At 38.5% G+C, this 24,124-nt stretch overlaps 1 protein-coding gene across 3 annotated transcripts; it reads left to right on the plus strand.

Annotated features, from left to right (window-relative positions):
* Positions 1-488: 488 nt before the first annotated feature.
* Positions 489-23,836, plus strand: TARS1 (threonyl-tRNA synthetase 1). Of its 3 annotated transcripts, none has more exons than XM_081521435.1 (19): positions 489-678; positions 4,722-4,798; positions 6,582-6,772; positions 11,012-11,135; positions 12,446-12,567; positions 13,155-13,272; positions 13,526-13,590; positions 13,676-13,754; positions 14,516-14,662; positions 15,220-15,318; positions 16,680-16,846; positions 17,988-18,150; positions 18,245-18,382; positions 18,740-18,817; positions 18,932-19,032; positions 19,129-19,233; positions 21,009-21,081; positions 22,744-22,858; positions 23,309-23,836. In XM_081521435.1, exons 1-19 carry the CDS (start codon positions 618-620, stop codon positions 23,455-23,457), a joined length of 2,172 nt encoding a protein of 723 aa, XP_081377561.1. In that variant the 5' UTR covers positions 489-617; the 3' UTR covers positions 23,458-23,836. The 3 variants fall into 3 exon arrangements, with proteins under 3 accessions (XP_081377561.1, XP_081377560.1, XP_081377562.1); XM_081521434.1 differs by having other exon boundaries at positions 489-674; positions 4,718-4,798; XM_081521436.1 differs by lacking the exons at positions 13,155-13,272; positions 13,526-13,590 and having other exon boundaries at positions 489-674; positions 4,718-4,798.
* Positions 23,837-24,124: the final 288 nt, after the last annotated feature.

The following is a 24,124-nucleotide window of genomic DNA, read 5'->3' on the forward strand; positions in this document are numbered from 1 at the left end:
TGCAAGAAGGAGGGCCTCGGTTCACCGCCATAGACTTGAGAGCCGGGAAAAGTCCGCAGAACTCAGCAGTCACGCCAGGTCAGGTAGCGCCGAAGGAGCAGGGAACTCTGGCCTCTCCCACAGTGTTTTACCCTGGGCCAAGAAGAAGTAACGGGAAACTTCCCGGAAGTTCAGACTTAGCGCGTTTTGCTCGCTATGGCGGCCGAAAGGGCCCTGAGGTAATAGGGCGGAGTCAGCCCGGAAGAAGGCGCACGCGCATTGCGGACTTCTGGGCTCCGGGGATGACCCTATCACCGGCCGGGCGTGACTGCAGGTTCAGCGTCTGTAGTTTCCTCTCCCGCCCCGCCGCAGCGTGATTTCCTAGAAGGGCTACCGCCAAAGGCGCTTTCCTATTGGTTTAGAGAAAGGAGGGCCCGCCATTCCGCGTTGTCGATTAGCTGCCTGCTCTCCCATCAGGTTAGGAGGCGGAGTTTGGGCGCTTTCCGATTGCATCAGCTGTGGACAACGTGGCGCAAGCGCAGTGCTCCCAGGCGCCGCTGCCCACCTCTCCTACGCGACTGCTGTCTTTTCTTCCTGGCCGTCGATTTTGTATTTAGTTTTCTCTTGGTGGTTTGTGGATGTCCGAGGAGCACGCCAGTAGCCCTTCAGCGAAAATGGGAGACGAGGAGAAGCCGGTGAGTGGGCTGAGGGGAGCCCGGAGGCCGCCTTGGGGCTCTTGTACCCATGGGGAGAGGAAGGGGTGGAGGAACCCAGAGGGGTCGATGGAACTCCCGGACAAGTCAGGGCCCCCTTTGGAGAGGAACCTCAGATTCATAAAGCAGGGCGGGGCGTTGCAGATCATCTCTGGGTCCATCCTCTTTTTGTAGATGAGGAAGCTGAGTGTCTTGCTCAGAGCCACACAACTAATTAGAAGCCGAGACAGAATCAGAATCGAGAGCTTTGGACTTCTAGACTAGCGTCTTTGGCTCACTTTAATCGGGAAGAGTGTTGCGGAGCCTCATTTAATTGTAAAATCACGAACGGGTACAAGACCCAGTTTAAGAAAGGGGAAACCAAGTCACCGATATCTGCCCAAGTGTATAATAAACGGTGGAGACTACCCCACCGGCAAACTCTAGAGAAGTTACACAATCCCCTCCCCGATGCTGGAGGCTTGCCTTATCACATTGACAAACGTTCATCATTTCACGCGGAGAAGGCAGTGACACCCCACTCCAGTACTCTTGCCTGGAAAATCCCATGGACGGAGGAGCCTGGTAGGCTGCAGTCCATGGGGTCGCTAAGAGTCAGATAAGACTGAGCGACTTCACTTGCACTTTCATGCACTGGAGAAGGCAATGGCAACCCACTCCAGTATTCTTGCCTGGAGAATCCCAGGGACAGGGGAGCCTGGTGGGCTGCTGTCTATGGGGTCGCACAGAGTCGGACACGACTGAAGCGACTTAGCAGGAGCAGCAGCAGCATTTCACGTCTGAACCTGATGCTTTAGTGGCATACTATGCTTGGGAACATCTTCCCAATCCTGTTGTGTGGGCCAACTTTTGGGTTGAAAGTTCAGATCGCTTTTACGTAAATATATAATATGTACACTTGCCCATCTTTGTTTTGTTTTCTTTGGGATTAAAGAACGGCTGCCCCGTCACGCTTCCGGTTGTTACAGGAAAGGTGAAGTGGACCTCAGGGTTCCAGAGAGACCCATTTTAGTGTCCTGGCTCTACTGTTCACTGTGCTGTGCTTAGTCGCTCAGTCGTGTCCGAGTCTTTGCGATCCTATGGACTGTAGCCCACCAGGCTCCTCTGTCCATGGAATGCTCCAGGCAAGAGTACTGGAATGGGTTGCCGTGCCCTCCTCTAGGGGATCTTCCCGACCCAGGGATCGAACCCTGGGCTCCCGCATTGCAGACTGATTCTTTACCTTCTGGGCCACAGGGAAACCCTGTTTACTAGCTGTATGCAAATGGAAAGTTACTTACTCTTTTTGAGCCAGTAGCCTCATTTGTCAAATGGAGAGGTGTTTTAGAACACAGAAAAAACCTTGATGTTAGTTCTCTCCTTTATCATTACTGCTTTCATTTAGCAGTATCCATGTGACCAAAAACATTTAATCCGAAAAACAGAATTATTTCCTTCTCTTTCCATTTTGAATTTTCATGGATAGACCTGCAATTAATTTTGTATCCATCTTTTTACCTGAATACTTGGCTAGTTATTAATAATATTGTCCACTATTATATTCTGTTATTATGTATTATATATTATATGTAGTATATATTATTATATATAATATATATTACATAATATTCCCTATCATATTATAATTAATATAATAGTAATCATATAGTGAAGGCATGCAGGTAATCTTAGAATCCTGTCAGTGCTTTACTTGACTAGAATGGACTTAAGGTGTATTCATTGTTCAGCTCTCAGCTGTAGATGAACCTTAAAAGTTTTTAAAATCCTGAATCCCAGAGTAGGGGAAGTGTTAGCTCAAAAGGAAATTTGGAGTCATATTTTTACAATTTGTTTTGTGTTTTAAATGATGCAAGTCATAAGTTTTATGAAATTAAAAAGAACAGTCAAAATGTCCACAAGTGATAAATGGATAAATAATGAAATGTTATTTGACACTAAAAAGCAGTGCAGTACTGATACATGTAATGTGGATGATCTTGAAATCATATACTGGCTTAAAGAAGCAAGTCACAAATGACTTTATTGTATGATTCCATTTGTATGCAATGCCCAGAATAGGCATGGCTATAGAAACAGAAATATTAGTTGTTGCCAAGTGCTGGGGGGAGGGGGGAGGAGAGAATAACTGCTAATGTGTACAGGATTTCCTTTGGGGATAATGAAATTCATTGTGGTGATAGGTGGGCAACTGTAAATACACTGAAAAACCATTGAATTATGCGTTTTTTTTGCAGGTGCATTTTATAGTGTAGGAATATATCTTGAACTGTTTTTAAAAAGTTCAAAGGTCAAAACCATTTACAAAACTAAAGTGTTGTGCCCCGCCCCCATCCCCAGTTCTGCCCCAACACTCCTTCACTGCTGAAGATCACTTCCTCCCTTAGAGTTGACCACTGTCAGCTTCTGGGTGGGTGTCGTTTCTTCCTACCACTTAAAGGTTTTCTGAACCTAGAAAAATTATCTTAACTTTTTCTAATTTAATCATGTATAAAATGGGAACAATGATAGCCATCTCACAGTGTTTCTGCGAGAATCCGAGGTGATTGTGGAGGAACTCTGTAGATGGTAAAACTTTTATGTGGTGAAATTTGCCCTAGGATGTTTCTGTCTGAGCAGTGACAAGGGAGGTTAAGTCATTTATTTCTGAGACGATACTCTTTGTAGTAGTGTAGTACTGTTAGTTGCTAGTCGTGTCCGACTCTGCAGTTGCATGGACTGTATAGTCCACCAGGCTCCTCTGTCCATGGAACTCTGCAGGCAAGAATACTAGAGTGGATAGCCATTCCTGTAGTATCCCTTAATGTGGTTCAGGGTTTCTCGACCTCAAAGCTCTTGACACTACAGACTGGGTAATTCTTTGTCGTGGGAAGCTGTCCTGTGCCTTGTTGGATGCTTAGCACTATCTCTGGCCTCTACCCAGTCTATGCCAGTTGTACTCCCCAGTTGTGACAAGCAAAAAGGCTTCCAGACATTGCCAAGTGTTCACTGAACGGGGCACTGCTTCTGGGTGAGAACCACTGGTTAAGACTAGTTCTTGCCATTGGTGTCTTCTTGCACAGGACTGACTACTTTAAAACTTCCTGTGACTTCCTGGAATTGAACTGAATTCTAAGAAGTCCACATTCTTTATGGTAACTTTTAGCACTTTTATCTGAGCCCTCACCTGTCTCCACTGACAAGATTTCCTAAGAGGTTTAGACATTATCACTGTCTAACATTTCCAGCAATAAAGAAATTTCCTTCATTGTCATACCTGTGTATGTATGGCTGAGTCCCTTCGCTTGCTGTTCACCTGAAACTGTCACAACATTGTTAATCAGCTAAACACAAATACAAAATAAAAAGTTTTAAAATATTAAAGAAACAAAATGAAGAAATGTCCTCCATTCTCAAGATCCAGCCTGTTGAAACCTCCATCCTGTAAAGTCTTCTAAAGTGCTAACGGTTACTGTTGTCCTAGCTCATCTGACATCACAACAGAGGGCTACAGCTGTGTTGTTTTCTCTAGGAGTTTTCACACCTATGTACCTTAGTTTCTCTGGAAAGATTAAGTTTGCACATGATAGGGATTGAGTCTTATGTTTGCTTCTTCTGCAGGGTTTTAAACAAATACTGTGAGCACAGAGGCTCAGGGTAGAATTTGTGGAATGGGTCAGTATATATTACATTAGTATTTTTTTTTCCCTGAAAATACAAACTGAATAAATTGCACGCTTCTTGTGGCTATATAGTATATGTCCATTTAAACTTGAAGCAGGAGTCATGAGAATAGGCAAAGTAAATGAAATTTGAGGACTTGGATATTACCAAGTAACTCTTCTGTGCTTTTTAAAGGCCTGTCTTAGTTGTAAATTGTTAACTTGTCTTTGACAGTGGTGAAATTTCCTCCTCTTTCAAAATCAGACTTCCACTTTTTTAAAAAACAGATGCTAAAATAACATCCTCAAAACTTTCCTAGGAGTAGCTTGAATGGGTGTCAAATTAGATTAAAATAAAGAGCCTTCATGTCTATTTTGCTTCTTTAGGTAGGTGCTGGTGAAGAGAAACGAAAGGAAGGAAGCAAGAAGAAGAATAAAGAAGGATCGGGGGATGGAGGTCAAGCAGAGGTAAATGTTTTCAGGACTGTCTCATGAGAGATTGAAGGATCAGGGAGCTGTTTTAGATTCATCCTGTGTGAGAGTCTTATGGTTTTCATGGGATTTTAAGATGGCACAAGATGGGAAAATCAGGGAGAAGAACTAGGAAAGTCTAAGAGGGAAAGAAAGGCGGTTACTTGTTATTGAAAAAGAAAAACAGCTGAAGTATGATTGTAAGATAATCTGTGGGATTAGATGTGAAAACCAGAGAACAAACGTTGGTGAAAAGAGGACTGTGATAATTACTCAGTTGCCAGATTGTGTGCTAGCCCTCTGACCATTTCATTCAATGAGACATTGAGAGACTTGGTGTTTGAGCTGATACTGAGTACAAGAGAAACCAAAGAAAGCCCCATTCCTTCACCCCATTCACACTGTGTCCACCTGGACCTGCCACTAGGGACTGGTTTTAAGCCAGGGCAAATCTCCTTGAGGCCTCACAAGTGTAGTAAAAATGCTTTCAGTTCACCAGGCAGACACTGGAAGGAGCTGGCATCTCAGGAGTCATCCCAGAATCCACCCAGCTCCTGGGTGCTGTAAGAGGCGGTGAGACACGTCTTACTACTTTGTTTTTGAAGTTGAACTGCTATGAACTCGGCTTTACTTTTTGCTTTTGTCACTGCAACTGTTTTATTAGAGACTCTTTAGAAAACAACCAAAAGACAGAAGAACAAAGGAATAGGCTCTTAAGAAGTATCCTATAGCACAGTAAACTGACTTAAGAGCTGTTTTTATAAACGTTGCATTGCTAAACTTAGAGCACTTCTACTTACTGAAAGGTAAGTTTGTAGGTGATCAAGCATCACTAAAGTGTTGCTTAGAGCCCTGCATAACCGCTTCTGTTACGTTTTGTCCATTGTATCCCACTGTAAGTGTGAGGGGAATTGTTGACTGAATTTCAGAATGTATAAGAAAATGCATATGTTCCCTAATTTCTTTTTTATGCTTTCAATATGAGTAGTACATGCTGTTCTGTTAAAGTTTGAGAATTAGCCTGGAAATAGGAAAGAAGGGATATAATTGGAGGACTTTTCTGAATCAAGAATTGTGTGTGTGATGTGATTGATTATGTGAAGTGATCTGTCTGGAAAAAAAGTGTACAGTAAGGTGTCCAAGACCTTTCCTCCTCCTCCATACTCCCATCATTTATGTACTTGTCTGGTTCCCCTTCTAAGGGCAGCAGGTAGGTCTTATTCACCTCTGCAGGGCCAGGTACAGAGAGTATCTGCTCCATGAGTAGTGAATAAGTTAAGTTTAACACTAAGTGCTTCTGATCAGGAAGTACCAAATGGATGTGGAGATAAACAGCAATAAGATGCAGAGCGTTATGTGGGTGGGTAGGACCATACTGATGCTTCTGAGTAGGTGGGACCAGGTAGTGTGAGCAGGATTGTATTAATAGAATAATGGGCTCTGAGCTTTCAGTTAATTTATTGGTGCTTCCCTATCAAGGATTATGGACCCCTGTGATGATTTAATGAAAAGCCCCCTAAGAGCACCTGAATGACTAAAGAAAGGGAAGGACCGTGGTAGGAAGGAGTTATAAAGAGATCAAGACTCTTCCATTAAAAGAAAAAAAAATTAAAGGCCAAGAAAAAAATATGATTGAAATGAGAAGGAAATTTTGTAAGAGGGAAAAAAATAAAGCACTACTTCACATAAGATATATTTTTTTATTATTATTTCTTTTGCTTTTCTATATGAGAAGGAATGTGAGTGTTTACTGACTGTTTCTTTATTTGTTATCTTGCAGTTGAATCCTTGGCCCGAATATATTAACACACGTCTTGAGATGTACAATAAGCTGAAAGCAGAACATGATTCCATTCTGGCAGAAAAGGCAGAAAAAGATAGTAAACCCATTAAAGTCACCCTGCCTGATGGTAAACAGGTGGATGCAGAATCCTGGAAAACTACACCATATCAAATTGCTTGTGGAATTAGGTATGAGCTATAACTGTCTTGACCATTTATTGTTTGTAACTAAACTTCTTTTTTTTAATCTTGCCAAGTTTTATCCTCATAACAGTTATGTTCCTGTTCAATGCTTTTATTGTTTAATTTACTTTATTTGGGTTTTAAAAAAAATCAAAACAGTTTAGAGCTTTGTGGTCAAGATTCAAAGATTCTTTAATATCTTAAAGGCTTTGGTCTTATTTTACAAAAGATTATATATTTCTTCTGCATGCATGCATGCTAAGTCACTTTAGTAATGTCCAATTCTGTGTGACCCTATGGACTGTAGCCCGCCAGGCTCCTCTGTCCATGGGATTCTCCAGGCAGGAATACTGGAGCGGATTGCATATCCTCATATATTTCTTCTACTTTGATCATGAAATGTCACATAAGCAAGTAGAGACTGCTTCATCTATTTTGACTAAAAATTCTGTTTTAAAATTAAAAATGAAAGTAGTTCATCTCAAATAGGAAAGTTAAAAAACTAACATGACACATGAAAAACTATAATATTTTTGTAAATCTAATGTTAAAACTTTTGTTGGGCTGGGTTAAAATTATTTCAGGTAAGTGAGAATTAGGTGCATACTTTGTGATAAAGTAAATGCTTTCTTAATCTGATATGATAGGGATGAATAGCTGGTAAGTTTATCAAAAAATGATAAAGTTGGAAAGGCATAAATTGATACATATATTTTGTACCAGGTATTGGCAAATTATGGTCATAGCCTGTTTTTATACAGCTCAAGAGCTAAGAATCATTTTTAGGTTTTTAAATGATTTGAAAAAAAATAAGACAACTAAGAATATGCAACGGAGACCATGTATGACCTGCAGTCTAAAATATGTATATGGCTCTGTACAGAAAATGTTTGTCAACCTCAGTTTAAACATTTTAACTTAAAACATGTATATGTGCATTTATTCACTAATACAACTATAATGCCAAGGTTGGGGGTGGGTGGAGTGCTAATTAAACTTTTACATTATCTCAACACACTTGAGAAGCCATCTGAGTACAAAATTCTTCCAGATTTTTATGTAGTTATTTCATCCACACCTGACTTGACAATTTTTTTTAAGTGACTTGCCTGTATCAAGCCTTCCCAAACATTCAACTTGGTTTTCACAGAAATTGTAATTCCCTTGTTGTAATATTTATCTGTTTCTGTTTACTTATAATGAGTACATATTGAGCTGAAACCACTGAAATCATCATATGAATTGTCAAAAATGATTATCATCACTATCATATTGTTGAACCTAAGAGATACAATAACAAGTGCACAAACAAATTTGGGACCCATCACACACAGCTGGTTCTTGGGAAGCCCACTGTGCAGCTAGTGGGAGTAGCAGCAGTTAGGCCCACGAGCCATGTGTTCAGTACGCCCTGGCCTTCTTACAAAGGGAATGGAATGTTGCTATTAATTCAACAAGTATTTCTACCTAAAGTACTTCTACCTTATTCCAAAGGTAGTAAGAATATTAAGCAAGTTTCCATGTGAGGTCATATATAACTGGGTATATGGATAGACCTTTAAGTATCAGTTCAGCCTTTCACTTGAGAGAGAATTTTACAAGTTGGTTGTTGAAGAGATTTCTCCATTGTTGTGCAATGAGATTGTAGCTGTGTCAGTGTTAAAATCCAGGCTCCTGTCAGTCCAGGAACTCGTTGTCTACATAGTACAACATTATTCTTCAGATTATGTTGTACTTTATCAAGTGGCCAATTGGAAATTAATTTTCCCTTTTTTTTGAATTAATGCTTCTGTTGCGGCTAACTAGATGGAAAATATTTTGGGGGAAACATCAAAATTCTAAGTTGAATCATGTAAGACACTGGTGAACTCTAGGCCTAGAATTAAGTCACTGATATGAAAGTGAGAGTGTTTTATGACATTTTTACAAAAGTCCAGAATAACTTCTTGGTCTGTGAAAATGTATAGTATGAATAACAGGCTATTTAAAGGTTCATGTGATTTGTGGTAAATATATGAAAGGTAAAAAGGGAGGGGGGACTGTTCTGTTTGCTTCAGAATGTTTTTCTTTGAAGTTTTGTTCCAAATCTTACTTTGTAGATTATTTTACCCCTTCTTTGAAAAATTGAAATGATCCAGTATGATTCATGTGTAATCTACATTTTAAAAATTGTTAGTGTCTCAGAGTACCTTTTGGACCCTAAGATGAAACTTACTTTCTTCCCAAAGAATACAGAGAGTATAAATCACCTTTTCATCAGTACTTTAATCTTTTGACAACTGTCTTACACCAGTCTGGTAAAATATACTCCCTCTGACAGATCCATGTAGCTTTTGTGAATGCAGATTAAAAAAAAATTTTTTTTTGATTCGATCTTTCTGATCTCGGGAAGAAAGGAAACATTGGATATAATCTATGGGGAATTCAGTGGGAACACTGAAGATGGGATAGGAATGTATTTTCTGTTCTTCAGTCCTGACGCTTCAGCGGGGAAGGATATATAAACAGGTTGTAAACCAGCCCCCACAGCAAGTTCAGCTAGCCCAAGCCTGCTGGTGGTGGTAGACTTAAGACTCACAGTGTGAGGGCTTCATGGTGTAGGATGTTCCCTGCTTCTGTCAAGTTAGAACATTATAGACTGTTGCTTCTCCAGCTACATGTTCGCATCTGTAATCTGACTTACCATACTCAATCCTGCTTGAGCCACACAGCTTCCTGTACCTTTCCTAACTTACATCTCTGCTTGCATCCATGCCTGTTCTCACACTTGGAGTGCCATCTCCTCTCCTTTTCTTCCTGTCCAAATCTTTTTGATCCTTCAGCCCCTGAGTACTTTATTTTTTTTAATATTTGTTTAATTTTGGCTGCATCGGGTCTTTATTCTGGCATGATGGATCTTCGTTCCAGCATGTGGATCTTTTGGCATGGCGCATGGGATCTTCATTGTGATATGTGGGTTTCTCTCTAGTTGTGGTGTGCTGGCTCTAGGCTCACTAGTTGTGGTGTGAGGGCTTAGTTGCCCAGAACATGTGGGATCTTCATTCCCCAACCAGGGATCAAATGTGCGTCCCTTGCTTTGGAAGGAAGGCGGATTCTTAACCACTAGACCCCCTGGTTACTTTGTGTTTAAAGCCTGTCCAGGCTCCTCTGATCTGTGCTGCTTTCCCTTCCTTGGAACTCCTGTGATTTCGGTACCTGGTGTGGTCTGACACCTCATCACTTGTACTCTGTACTGTGTTTTTAGGTGATGTTTTTATCCGTATTATAAAATATTTTATTAGATAGCATTTCATTTCACATATATGTTTGTTGTAAATAATATCATTTTAGGCATTTGCAGAATTCTGAGATTAATATCGCCTCTCAAAGGAAAGATCTGTTACAGATTTCAAGCAGAAGAAAAGCAGAGAAGTTATTTAGAACCACCTTATCTCCTCTCCTTTTTTTTTCCTTTGGAGTCTAAATAGCTTGGTTTTATGGAAAACTAATTTTGAAGAAATTAAAATGTAAACTACTGGAAGTTGTTATTGTTTATTACAGTTGCCATGTTTGCTTAAATAAGAAGCATTAGATATCACACAATAGTGTTTGGAATTTTCAGAATCTTCTAGTTATATTCTTGGGGACTATCTTGAATTTTGTTGCTTTTTTTTATTTCAGAAAGTTAAATGTACATCACTATATAATACATAGTCAAACCTCAGAGACGTTGCAGGTTCAGTTCCAGACCATCACAGGAAAGCAAGTCATGTGAATTTTTTGGTTTCACAGTACATATACAAGTTGTTTACATTATACTGTAATCTATTAAGTGTCCAATAGTTTGGTCTGAAAAAACAGTACATGCCCTAATTTAAAAATACTGTATTACTAAAAAATGCTAACCATCATCTGAGTCTACAGCAGATTTTAATACTAACATCAAAGATCACAGATCACCATAACAACAAGTATCATAATAATGAAAAAGTTTGAAATATTGTGAGAATTAAGAAAATGTGACACAGAGGCACAAAGTAAGCAAATGCTATTCTGAAAATGGTGCTGACAGGCTTGATGCAGGGTTACCACAAAAAATATATGTATATATGTATGTGTGTATATATATCTACAGGGTGTAATAAAAGACAAGATATGCCTGTATATAATGTTTTCTTATTTCGGTTCTCACATCAACTGTTGTGGTACAGAAGATTCATTTTTATAGAGTCTTGTGTTTTTATACATGTGTGTATATATTTTAAGTCAAGGCCTGGCCGACAACACTGTCATTGCTAAGGTGAATAAAGCCGTCTGGGACCTAGACCGTCCTCTGGAGGAAGACTGCACCTTGGAGCTGCTCAAGTTTGAGGATGAGGAAGCTCAAGCGGTGAGTTTTTATTCAGATTCACAGTCTATTCCGGCTTATTATTTAAGCCAGCAGGTGGCTAAAGTTGGTTGATGTCTCATTGTCATATTTGAAGTCTTGATTTTGTCTTTCATGTAGGAAACAGAATAGAAGTGCTTGTTCTATAAAATTAAGAAGTGCAGAAGTGCACTTAATTCAAATTTATTCTTACTCAAGATACTTCAGTGAGGGAAAAGTACTCGGCTTTTATTAGAAATTGATTAAGCAAGTAAAAATTGTTCTCTACACTGTTAGTCAACACTTAATCAAGGTGTATCTATTTATTAAATTTGAACATTATTTAAATTTCTGTTCCTTTTGGACAATTGATTTTCATATCTTTCTTACCTTAAAATGCTGAAAGCACTATAGGTCTGCTGAAAGCACTATAAAAATCAGTCTGCATTTGACAGCAGGGTTTTCCTCTTATTTCTCCAGGGTGGAATACCACATAAGAAGAAATAAAATATTTTGTTTTAGTGACGGTGATTTGCTTGCATGAATCAACGTTTTCCAAATGTACTCTGGAGTCCTGAAGTTTTTCATGAGATTTTAAATTTACTTATTACTTTTTATTTTGATTTTAAGGTCCATATGTTTGTTCTTGGTTTTAAATTGTATTATAGGCTCTAGTTGTGTGTTGTTTGGGGCCAGTAAGAAAAAAGGGCTTCCATGGTAGCTCAGATGGTAAAAGATCCACCTGCAATGTGGGAGACCTGGGTTGGATCCCTGGGTCAGGAACATCCCTTAGAGGGGAGGGCATGGCAACCCACTCCAGTATTGCCTGGATAATCCCCATGGACAGAGGAGCCTGGTGGGCTATAGTCCATGGTGTCGCAAAGAGTTGGACACGACTGAGCAACTAAACACAATAAGAAAAAAAGCAGGTATAACTCGTAAGCGATGTTCCACAGCCACGTAAATGCCAGAGCATAGCCTGTGGGATTGACTCAAAAGACCCTGGGCCATTGCAGTTAATAAGACAGTCATGTTGTGGGTACCTGTTGTTTTCAGGGAACAAAATCCATCCCATTTAATTAATGATGCTAATTTGTATTTTAATTATTTTGAACAAATAATTTCTAAGATACAAATACAATTTAGTAATTAGAATCGTTTTAAATACTTTTGGCTCTGAATAGAATCACATTGCAATCTGTAGATTTATAAATTTAGATCTTCTTGTCTTGAGTTTATTCTATACTAAACTTTATGTATCTTTCAAAACAAACAGTTAATTTACAACTTGTACTCCCAGACTCAAACCACCTTACTTTTCTTTGAATTTTCAGGTGTATTGGCACTCAAGTGCTCACATAATGGGTGAAGCCATGGAAAGAGTCTACGGTGGATGTTTGTGTTATGGACCACCAATAGAAAATGGATTCTATTATGACATGTACCTTGAAGAAGGGTAAGTTGTGTAACTGGATAAAGAAAAATAAAATCTGAATTAGTGTGGGTTCATACTTTATTTTTAAGATTTGTCAATAAAGGAGAAATGATACAAAGCTTATTGCTTCGCAGTTACCCAGTATTCCTGCTAAGAAAACTTGAAGTGTTGTAGTAACTCATGAAGTAGTAAAGAGTTTCTTGAGAGCTCTGTTCTAAATCAATGTAGGTGATTTAGATCATAGACCTAAACCTTATGTTGGGAAATGAAATGAAGGTTGAACCTCTCCTTTCCTAGTGGGACGTGTAGGAATGGTCTTCATGAAGAGCAAGCTCAAATATAAAATATAAAAATATTTTATATAAAACAAATATAAAAATATAAAATATATATAATATATACAATATATAAATATAAAATATAAAAATAGTTTATAAAAAATATCTAGTTTAAAATTCATAATATATGATGCAAGGGTCTAAAATTCTTAATATAATGCAGAGGTCTAATTTTCTATATTAAAACCTTTGAAGTATCCTAAAGACATGTTCCGCCAAGCTGTGGTGTGAGTAGAATGGGATAGAGAGTAATTCTATTTTATTCTTCAGGGGTGTGTCCAGCAATGATTTCTCTTCTTTGGAGACTTTATGTAAGAAAATCATTAAAGAAAAGCAAGCTTTTGAAAGATTAGAAGTTAAGAAGGAAACTTTACTGGAAATGTTTAAGGTAAATTGAACTGTAACATGGCCTCCACTTCTGTTTCACTCAATAACATTACTTAAAGTACATTGGGCTTAGCATACTAAGTTGATGCCTATCCTGTTCTTTAGAAAAATTGAACAATGTTTTTAAAACATGAAATACTGACATTTATAGTCATACAATGCTTAGACATACTTTGAATTGTATTTTAGCTACAGTATTTAGAAGTAAAAATTAAAGAGTGGTTATTTTTAAAAATCATTTTTTCTATTTTTAGTACAATAAGTTCAAATGCAGAATTTTGAATGAAAAAGTGAATACTCCAACTACCACAGTCTATAGGTGAGAATATCAAGTGTTGTTAAATGCTACTGTTGTATCTGTCATTTTAAGTCTTTGTTAAAATTCCTTTTTTTTTCATCTTCAGGTGTGGCCCCTTGATAGATCTCTGCCGGGGTCCTCATGTCAGACACACTGGCAAAATCAAGACTTTGAAAATACACAAAGTAAGCAGTGTAACTTTGGAGGCTCTATATAAACATACTTGTCTACTGAAGATATATACTTACTTAAACTTGCATTCATTTCTCTTTTCAGCCATGTTTCTCTTGCATATGTAAGGGTGGATTTTTTTCTTGTGCTGTCTGCTGGCTATGGGCACTGTGTGTCACTAGCCTTTTTTTTTTTTTTAACTGAAATTTTCTCAAGCAGTGACTCACCACCCATCACCAGAGCACATGGTGGTAGAGCTTTGGGGAACTTACAAAATCACACAGTCAGGGGCCATCATGGTTCTGCAAGCTTTGAGACCGACTCACCGTAGGAGTGCGTGCTTTTGCCTTTTGTATATCTAACGTGGTAATTACCCAAGTTGTTCTTTTTTAACCAAACTAATCATGCCAATAAGATTTTTGTTGTTGTTGAATGGTTAGTTGATTTTCCATTTTTGCTGAATCTTCTTGTGGAAGAAAGGTGCATCTAAAGTCAATTTTGTTTGTGGAGTTGTGATGTCAGTGGGTATTGAGAGCTGGGCAATTTTGAGAGGATTAAGCATCTAGCTTTGTGCTGTGGAATGAGTACAACACTCTAGACAGAGCTCAGCAACTGGGAGATGCTTATATACTACATGTTCGCTTTTTGTGTCATTTTTCTTGAAATAAGGGCTAAATACGAATTTGACTCATAATGTAACAGAGAAATAACATGTAACTCTTAAATGAGATATTAAGAATTTGAATGTTATCTCATGGTTATTCCTTTTTTTCAGAATTCCTCCACCTACTGGGAAGGCAAGTCAGATATGGAGACTCTACAGAGAATTTACGGCATTTCATTCCCAGATCCTAAGATGTTGAAAGAATGGGAGAAGTTCCAAGAGGAGGCTAAAAACCGAGATCATAGGAAAATTGGAAGGGTATGTTTAAAAAGAATAATGTGTGTAGATCGAATTTTCATTTGAAATATAGTTGTATCAGGTAATGGGAATTTAATTCTGAAGAAGTGCTATAGCTTTCAAGGACTTAACTGTACTGTCCTGGAAAAGCTGTAAATTACTTACTCATTGCCCACATTATCTTTCTAGAGTGTGTTCAGTACTGTGCAGAAATTCATTTTAACTACTCCTTTTATTGAGAACACATGTTGATGGCCTACATTTTTCTGTAAAAGAAGTATAGCAGCATTTCGTAGAGCTGGGAGATGCTTTTGAAATTCCCTGCTTTCGCTGACTTACTTGAAAGATGTGGAAACTTAAGTCCCAGGAACGTTCATCTTCTTGTTGCCCAAGATGACACAGAGCATCACCAGTGGATTCTGTGGTGTCCTTTTCTTTATTCCTCTACCCTTGAATGTTTTCTAAACTGGAAGTTAGGTTTGGTAAAAAATACTCATTTCTACAAGTGTGTTCACTCTACGCCAGGCATGATCCATATATATATACATATAAACTTCCTTTTGCTTTTGTATACCCAGGACCAAGAACTCTACTTCTTCCATGAACTCAGCCCTGGAAGTTGCTTTTTCCTGCCCAAGGGAGCCTACATTTATAACACACTTATTGAATTCATCAGGGTAAGCCATATTCATTCTTTTCTTCTGTAGATCTAAGATATAAGTTGATTTTATTACATAAGGTGTGCCAGAGGGAAAAATAACCTTGTGATTGAGAAGAAACATTTTAAAGAATAAATGAAAATGGATGTATTAGGTCTCATAAAATGTGTAAAAAGTTCTTTCCTCCTAATACGTGATCTTGTCCATGTAGTTGGGTATATATGCATGAGACAAGTTGGTGAAGCTTGAAATGGAACCCATAACCCCTTATGCTGGAGATCTGTGGCTTTCTGACCATTCATTTATATTTTCTTTGAAAAAGGAAGTTAATCTTTACATTACTTTTTTCTTTGTAAAGTGTGACAACTGTACATTTATAGAGAATAACACCACCAGTATCTCTGTACTCATCTCCTAATTGAAACATATCCAAATGGGGCTATATTTGCTTCAGATTTGTTATTGAGGTAGAGTAATACATGGGCTTCCCTGGTGGCTCAATGGTAGAGAATCCTCCTGCCAATGCTGAAGACATGGGTTTGATCCCTGGATCAGGAAGATCCTCTGGAGAAGGAAAGGGCAACCTACTCGAGTATTCTTGCTTAGGAAATCCCATGGACAGAGCAGCCAGGTGGGCTGTAGTCCATGGGGTTAAAGAGTCACACACAACTTAGCAACTAAACAACTAAAGAGTCACACACAACTTAGCAACTAAACAACTAAAGAGTCACACACAACTTAGCAACTAAACAACTAAAGAGTCACACACAACTTAGCAGCTAAACAACTAAAGAGTCACACACAACGTAGCAACTAAACAGCATAGTAATACATACATGGTAAGGGGAGAGAAACTCTATTGAGACTCCTTTCTGATCTACTTCCTTCCTTTCCTGGAAGAAACTATATACTATTTTGAAGTTAGCATGGATGGATCCTTTTTGTCCATGTTATTTTTACATCTGCTGTATAAATATGTATCTAAATTATGTGTTTGTATGCTTCAAAGTTACATGCATGAAGTCTTGCTGTGTATTAGTCTGCCCTGTGATTTTCATTTCAGATAAGTACACATCCAGTTCATTTTCACCTGTTTGGTATTAATCCATCGTATAACTTCCACAGTGTGCCTATTTCCTTACTGGGCACACTGACGTCATTTCCCTTTCTCCCGTGTGACCAGTTGTGCTGGAGTACCCTCCTCATGTACATGTGCAGGGGCTTCCTCTTTGGTGAATACCTCCCGGCAGAGCTTTGAGATTTTAAGATGTGCACCTTGAGCTTTCCTAGATAGTATAAAATGGCTCGTGAAATTGTTCCTTGCACCCGATGTGTAAGCATGTACTCCCTACACATGCATTGTGTCTATCTCCTAACAGAGTGAATATAGGAAACGAGGATTCCAGGAGGTGGTCACCCCGAACATCTATAATAGCCGGCTCTGGGTGACTTCGGGCCACTGGCAGCACTACAGCGAGAACATGTTCTCCTTTGAGGTGGAGAAGGAGCTGTTTGCTCTGAAACCCATGAACTGCCCGGGACACTGGTATTCAGCAGTTTTGAGTTTCTCTCAGAGATTTTCTAGCAATCAGTCCTAGATTGTTTTTCCTCCTTTGAAAGTATTAAAAAAAAAAAAAATGTAATCAGAAGAGTATTTAAATACATCATCAGTGCAGTGGTGTAACGTCTTCTGTGCCCAGCTAGATCCTCAGATTGGTAGACACTCAACAGTGGCACTGGGGCAGCGTCAGTGAACAGGCAGAATACAGAACAGGGGAGACTTTTATTTATTTATTTTTTTAAGATACATGCATCAGAACCTCCTGCTGATGAATTGACCTCCTTGGAAAATCCTCCTTGCCTTGAGGCAGCTCACTTTGTATCCTTGGAAGTTGGGTGAGGAGCAGCGTAGGGCAGACCAGAGAGAGCTGTGGCTGGCTGCAGGTGGCCAAGTCAAAGCTCCTAGCACCGGTCCCAGCAACCAGGCCTCAAGGGCAGAGGGCATGAGACAGAGGAGTCTCCACATGGGCCCTGGCTTGTAGATCAGGGAGCCAAGTTCAAGTTCATTGTTAGTCTTCCCAGGTTCTTTAAAGTTTCTGAAGCACCTTCAGACTAACTGGGAACTAAAGCACTTTGGGGAGCAGTAAGAAAGTACAGGAGGCACTAGTGGTAAAGCTCCCACCTGCCAATGCAGGTATACCTAAGAGATGCGGGTTCAATCCCCAGATTGGGAAGATCTCCTGGAGAAGGGAATGGCAACCCACTCCAGTATTCTGCCTGTCCCACGGACGGAAGAGCCTGGCGGGCTACAGTCCATAGGGTAGCAAAGAGTTGGACACGACTGAAGTGACTTGCATAGCACAACAGAAAGTTGTGCAGACTTTGTTTCCACTGTTTATATAGCTAAGATTTTCTTTACAATGTGAGCCTTAAAGGCCATCCTCAAAGAGCACAAGGATAGGACTTCAGGCTTAATGGAAATATATTTTTTATTCTGGCTTGGTTATGGATGGTTGTATTACAATTTATTTGCTGCTTTACTCATGCAAGTGCTTAGAAAAGCCCAGACTTCTGATGCATGAACAGCTAGATCCAGTATTTGACAGCCTTTCTTAGCAGTATCAGAGAAGCAGTTGTGTTCTTGTGAAATTAACTATCAGTGGAGTTTACTTTGCTCTCTTCTTTAGCCTCATGTTTGATCATCGGCCAAGATCCTGGCGAGAGTTACCTCTGCGAGTTGCTGATTTTGGGGTGCTTCATAGGAATGAGCTGTCAGGAGCACTCACAGGACTTACTCGGGTCCGCAGGTTCCAGCAAGATGATGCTCATATATTCTGTGCCATCGAGCAGGTATGAGACTCTGGGGTGAAACACTTTGAAAAACATGTCAAGAAAATCGAGGAAAATTAAATTACCACAGTGCCCCCCCCCTTTTTTTTTAAAGATTGAGGATGAAATAAAAGGTTGTTTGGATTTTCTGCGTACGGTATATAGCATATTTGGATTTTCTTTTAAACTGAACCTGTCTACTCGCCCAGAAAAATTCCTTGGAGATATTGAAGTATGGAATCAAGCTGAGAAAGTAAGTGGTGGTTTTCAGTGTGCTTCAATATTACTTGAGTAAAATTGGCTTGCGCCATAATATGAGCAAGCCAAGCTTTAAATGGATAAAAGCAAAAGAAAATTGGAAATGGTTTCTAGGTTTGTGTAAACCAGTTTTTTCCTCTGTGATTTTGTATTTTAGACAAGGTTGAATGTTTCTTTTTAGTCATCAAGCTGTAGCCATTAAAGGGGTTTGTGTATGAGTATGTCTAGGTGGACAAAATTGTAAAGCAAAGAATAGTAACCCATGAAAGTAATTATAATATTTTTAGTCTCCAATTAGGATGGAAGAGGTTGCATTTGAACAAAAATTTAAATCACTTTGTTTTATCCTTAGCAACTTGAAAACAGTCTGAATGAGTTTGGTGAAAAGTGGGAATTAAATCCCGGAGATGGAGCTTTCTATGGTCCAAAGGTCAGTACCAAATTCTAATTGAGAGTAATATGTCTTTTCTGTTCGGGTGAAGAAGAGATTACTTTAAAGTTTTTAAAAATTCACCCCTAATAGAACCCAATCTTTGCATCTTAGATTGACATCCAGATTAAAGATGCTATTGGACGGTACCACCAGTGTGCAACAATACAGTTGGATTTTCAGTTGCCCATTAGATTTAATCTTACTTTTGTAAGGTGAGTTTCTAAGTGTCTGCTCTGAATATTCTTCTGTAAGGACATAAAGGAACATATATACAAAATTAAAAAAAAACAATTTTTTTTTCTTTCTAGCCATGATGGTGATGATAAGAAAAGGCCAGTCATTATCCATAGAGCCATCTTGGGGTCAGTGGAAAGAATGATTGCTATCCTCACTGAAAACTATGGGGGCAAATGGTAATGTTTGTCATTATTTTCTAGTGTTTTTGTTCAGACTGTGTAAATTAACTGTCAGAAATGTCTGCTGTCCAATTTAGTTCTATGATGGAAAGGAGAATGATTCTAGTTGGTGACTTCTAATTAATGACAAGTGTTTACTAAAAAGTAAGGAATCACAATCTAAACCCAAACTTTTTAGCTATAAGAATGTTTGTAATTATTTTTAGCAGTTGATTGGTTTAAATGTTACATAAATGCTTTCTAATTAGGAGTTATTAATCAGTAAGAAGCTTATTGTTTTGATTGCTTTCTAAGTAACTTTGGGAAGTTATAAAGCTTTGTATTTTGTTTGAGTAAACAAAAGTAGGCTTTCAGCAATACCTTGTTCAGTGTTGCTGATCATAATAAATAAGCATTTTGGAGCCTTTAGAAGCCAAGTGTTTTTTTTTCTTTTGGATTGAAAGTACAGAGTCCAAACCAATTAACATTTTTGTGTCTTATTTCTAGAAATGTTTGTTTCTGCTGGCAAGATAATAAGAATGTGACTTGCATTTTATTTTCTCAGCACCTTTGTCTGGGCACCCATTTTGGGAAGACAGTTGAAAACAGCAAATGGTTATGAAACATGCATTTTTTACAGCCTGCGTTATTACATTGCAGTCACTTCCATTTTGTTTGTACTTTGATTAGTTCAGACATTTTAGGGGTCAGGGATGTCATATGTATAAATGCAATAAGCTAATTTCTTTTTAGTTATATTTCACAAAATCAAAACAAATATGGGCAGTATTCCCTGCACAATCTCGAGAATAGGGAGGTCCTCAGCTGATGCTCTACCAAACCTGTAGTAGGTGGAGAACAGCCCACAATTGGGGTAGAATTTGGTGCTCACCAAGTTCATCCTAATTTGGTGCTTGAAAGTGAAAATGAAAGTCGCTCAGTCGTATCTGACTCTGCGACCTCATGGACTATACAGTCCATGGAATGCTCCAGGCCAGAATACTGGAGTGTGTAGCCTTTTCCTTCTCCAGGATCTTCCCAACCCAGGGGTTGAATCCTTCCGCATTGCAGGTGGATTCCTTACCAGCTGAGCCATGAGGGAAGCAGTTTGTGTCTTACTCCAGCCTAACTGTAACAATTACTCCCCTAATTGTAGCAAAATAACTTGAAAATAGAGGTGGGACTAGGAGCAGCACTGGCTTGAGTCTGCAGCACGTGGGGATTGGGTGCCTGAAATCCCTGAAAGGAGAACTGCAGATGGGCTCACCTTTTTATAAGCAGTGAAAACACACTCACTTTTACCAAGTACCATCACCAGTTACTAACAGTTTCAATTTGTTGAGTCCTGCAAAATGGATCTTGAATAAACTGAAGGCACAGTCTCTGTCCCTACATGAAGAATAAATAATACAATAACACTTGAATAATAACCTTTGGGGTAAAATAACTTGAATCACTCAGTGCTTTTCTTTATCAGTGTGTTAAGCCCTCCAGCAGCAGGTGCGTGGGGTTTTCCGTTACCTGCTGTGTTGAATTATGGGCCGTGGTCCCAGTTCTCTATTTGCTTTGCTCTCTCTGCTTAGCAAGACAAGTCTTAGTTACAGATTTTCCCTTTTTTCTGCTCCTGAATCGCCCTTCAGTCCTTATTGGACATTGAAAGAAAAGCCGGGTTTTTGGACGTGGTCCTTGCATGTTTCAGGGAAAGGTATTGAATAGTAGACTAAGAAATGTGCTATTCTTGTTGAAGAAAGTTCCCAAATTCACATTAAATATTTTTTTGATTTTTTCTAAAGGCCCTTCTGGCTGTCTCCTCGTCAGGTAATGGTAGTTCCAGTGGGACCAACATGTGATGAATATGCCCAAAAGGTAATCCTTAAGGATGACTTTCTTTAAATTTAATAGCTGTTGTTCAGCTTTTCAGATCTCATAAATTATATCTGTGCTTTGTAAGTCAAGCTGCTTGTGATATAGAGAAGTGTTTGCATTTTCAGTCTTTGGTAAGCCTAAGTAGATCATATTACCTCTTTAATGTTTTTTAGTATGGTTCTGTGGTGAGTAAACTTAATTTGGAAGGTTTTACACACACTTGTATGTTTTAGTTTTTAATGTTAGCAAATAGTGTGACATGTAAATTCAAATGCATAATGTAGTGTAAACTGCTGTTTGACTCAGCGTAATTTTGCTTTGTTTCTAATGCACATTTCTTTAATTTGAAACTTTTTTTCAAGTTGATGGTATGACAGAGCAATCTTTGCCCTCCCTACCAAAAAGCCACCTTACTAACAGATGTTAGAATATCCATTCATACTTCACACCTGAAAGAGTAGAACAGTCTATTCTGTTATACAGCAACAATTCCATGCTAAGGAGTCTCAAATTATGAAAAGTTGAGTTATTAATAAAAAGCATTGTTTCATAATTGCAAGCTGGAAGTAATAAATTGGCTAGACAAAAATCTAAATATCAATCAATAACATTTTAACATTAAATCCACCATATTGGGCTTCCCTGGCAGTCCAGTGGTTAAGCCTCCACTCTTCCATTGAAGGGAGCACGGGTTCAATCCCTGGCTGGGGCAACAAGATCACAGACCACGATGTGCAGCCAAAAAAAAAACACCCAGCCTGTGTTCAGATCACAATAAATTACACTCGAGTCTCAACTGCCTTTTAATAAAGGAACATTAAAAAAAAACCAACTGATAGGCAGACTATTCAAGATATACTGTATTCCTATCACCTCATACAGTAGTTTTAGTTAAAAATGATAAGAATCAGTTATGCTTTCCGTGGTTAATGGATTTTACTTTGTTGTATATGCATTATGAAAGCTCACACAGTAGAAAAAAAGGTCAGTTTTAGTTAACTCACTTTTCAACTGTAACACTGACTTTCTCCATGTGGGGATGGAATGGCATTTCAAATTATGTAGGGGGTGGATTTTTTTATTATACTGAGTTGTGGGGGGAGGGCACTGCTATTAATACTTAATGACTAGAGACCACAGGTGTTAAACAGCCTGCAATTACCAGGCTTCTTACCCAGTGGCAGAATAACTCAACTAACATGTGCACAGGTCTCATGTTAAGAAAAAAAGCACTGGTGCTTTATACTTTAAAATAGGTTGCAGTTGAGAGTGTAGTCTTATCCTGGCACTGTAATAAACTAAGTAAGAACCTTTCTGAAATTTGCATACTTATGAAATCCCAGGAGGTTTATCGGTTAATGATCACTATAGCGCAACAATCTATTAGTGAAATAAAAATGGCCTGTTCAGATCATTCTGTCTTACTGAGTGGTAATTGGTTGTCAGATAGATGGAAAATTTAACCTAGTTTATTTAATTCACAGTTTATCTCTCAAACAATATATCGTTTTGTAGTTCCACATGATAATATATGCTTCAGTATATTTATTAACATTCTTTTTTAATGTTTGCGTAGTTGTCCAAATTGTTTGTTAAATAAAATTATTTAAGATCAAAATATAATTCTCCTTGAGATCTGAAGAATTCTCTCTGTTTAAATAGGTACGGCAACAATTCCACGATGCTAAATTCATGGTGGACATTGATCTGGATCCAGGCTGTACATTAAACAAGAAGATCAGAAATGCACAGTTAGCACAATATAACTTCATCCTAGGTAAGAAAGGAGACTTACCAAAGACAGCTTGCCAAACCTTAGGAAAACTTGAAACTCAGAGATGTAGGCTTAAGGGAATTGTGATCATCAGTAGTTCTTTCCAGTCTTGATCTCAAACTGTATGTTTGTTCTGTTGATACAACAAAGGAATGTTTTTGTTTGGAAACTTGAAAGATTCAAGTAATCTTGAAAGGTTTGTCTAAAAATCTTTTCCCCTTCACCTATTTTTCATCTGGTGAATTTTTGTTAAGTTGGCTGGATTAAGTAACTTGGTAATAAGCACAGCAGTTCTAATCATTGCAGAATGGTGGGTTGGGTTTTGGTTTTTCATGAGTAGATTTGGTCACCTGTACATTTTAATGAATCAGAAGCTACAGGGTGGATTTCTGTTGGAATATTCAGTAGGAATCTTTTCTTCACCTAACAAAAGCTTTGTGGGTTTTGGTTTAGTTGTTGGTGAAAAAGAGAAAACCAGCGGTACTGTCAATATCCGTACCAGAGACAATAAGGTGCACGGAGAACGTACGATCTCTGAAACCATTGAGCGGCTCCAGAAGCTCAGGCATTCCCACAGCAAACAGGCAGAAGAAGAATTTTAAGGAAGAACTTTGCCCAGCTTGGCTCAGTATGGAAAAGGGTGAGCATGTTTGCCTACCATGAACGATGGAAAATATCAGCTTATACTGACCTTGAAATAGTTTGGTGGAGCCTTCGGAGATTACTGCAGATCAATGTTTTTTAATTTAGATTTTAGACTATACGTATTTGAAGAAGGTAGTTAAAAGTGACACAGTAACATGATTTTATTCATTAAATTTCTGAACACTGGAATAAAAGCATGAGGAATGTGCTAATATAATGTGGAAGAATGTTTTTGTAAATGTAATACAGCTAAGATATTAAGTTTTTTCAGATTTGATCAATGGAAAAGATTTGAATTGGATTATGATATAAAAATAAAATCGTCTGTTCACATAAGTTTCAACTGCTCTGTCCTTCATGTCCATACACACCTACCCGGAACAAATCACGTGATCCAATATTTATCTTTCATGTTTTGTAACACAGTTGATGTAAGTTGGGCGGAGAGGTCAAGTCCATAGTATATGCTGTTCTCAAACTGTGATATGAACCAGGGGCCTGCCACTCAGTCATAGGATGACATCTTGTAAGAATGTCACTTGTAGCTGTTTTGGGGACACAAACCTTTTAAAACAAACCATGAAGCTATTTTAGAGTAGATTTGCACAAATTTTTAAGAAGCGT

This window comes from Giraffa tippelskirchi, chromosome 8 (assembly GCF_054371585.1).
Source record: "Giraffa tippelskirchi isolate mGirTip1 chromosome 8, T2T-mGirTip1v1.2.pri, whole genome shotgun sequence".
In the NCBI taxonomy this organism is placed as follows: Eukaryota; Metazoa; Chordata; class Mammalia; order Artiodactyla; family Giraffidae; genus Giraffa; species Giraffa tippelskirchi.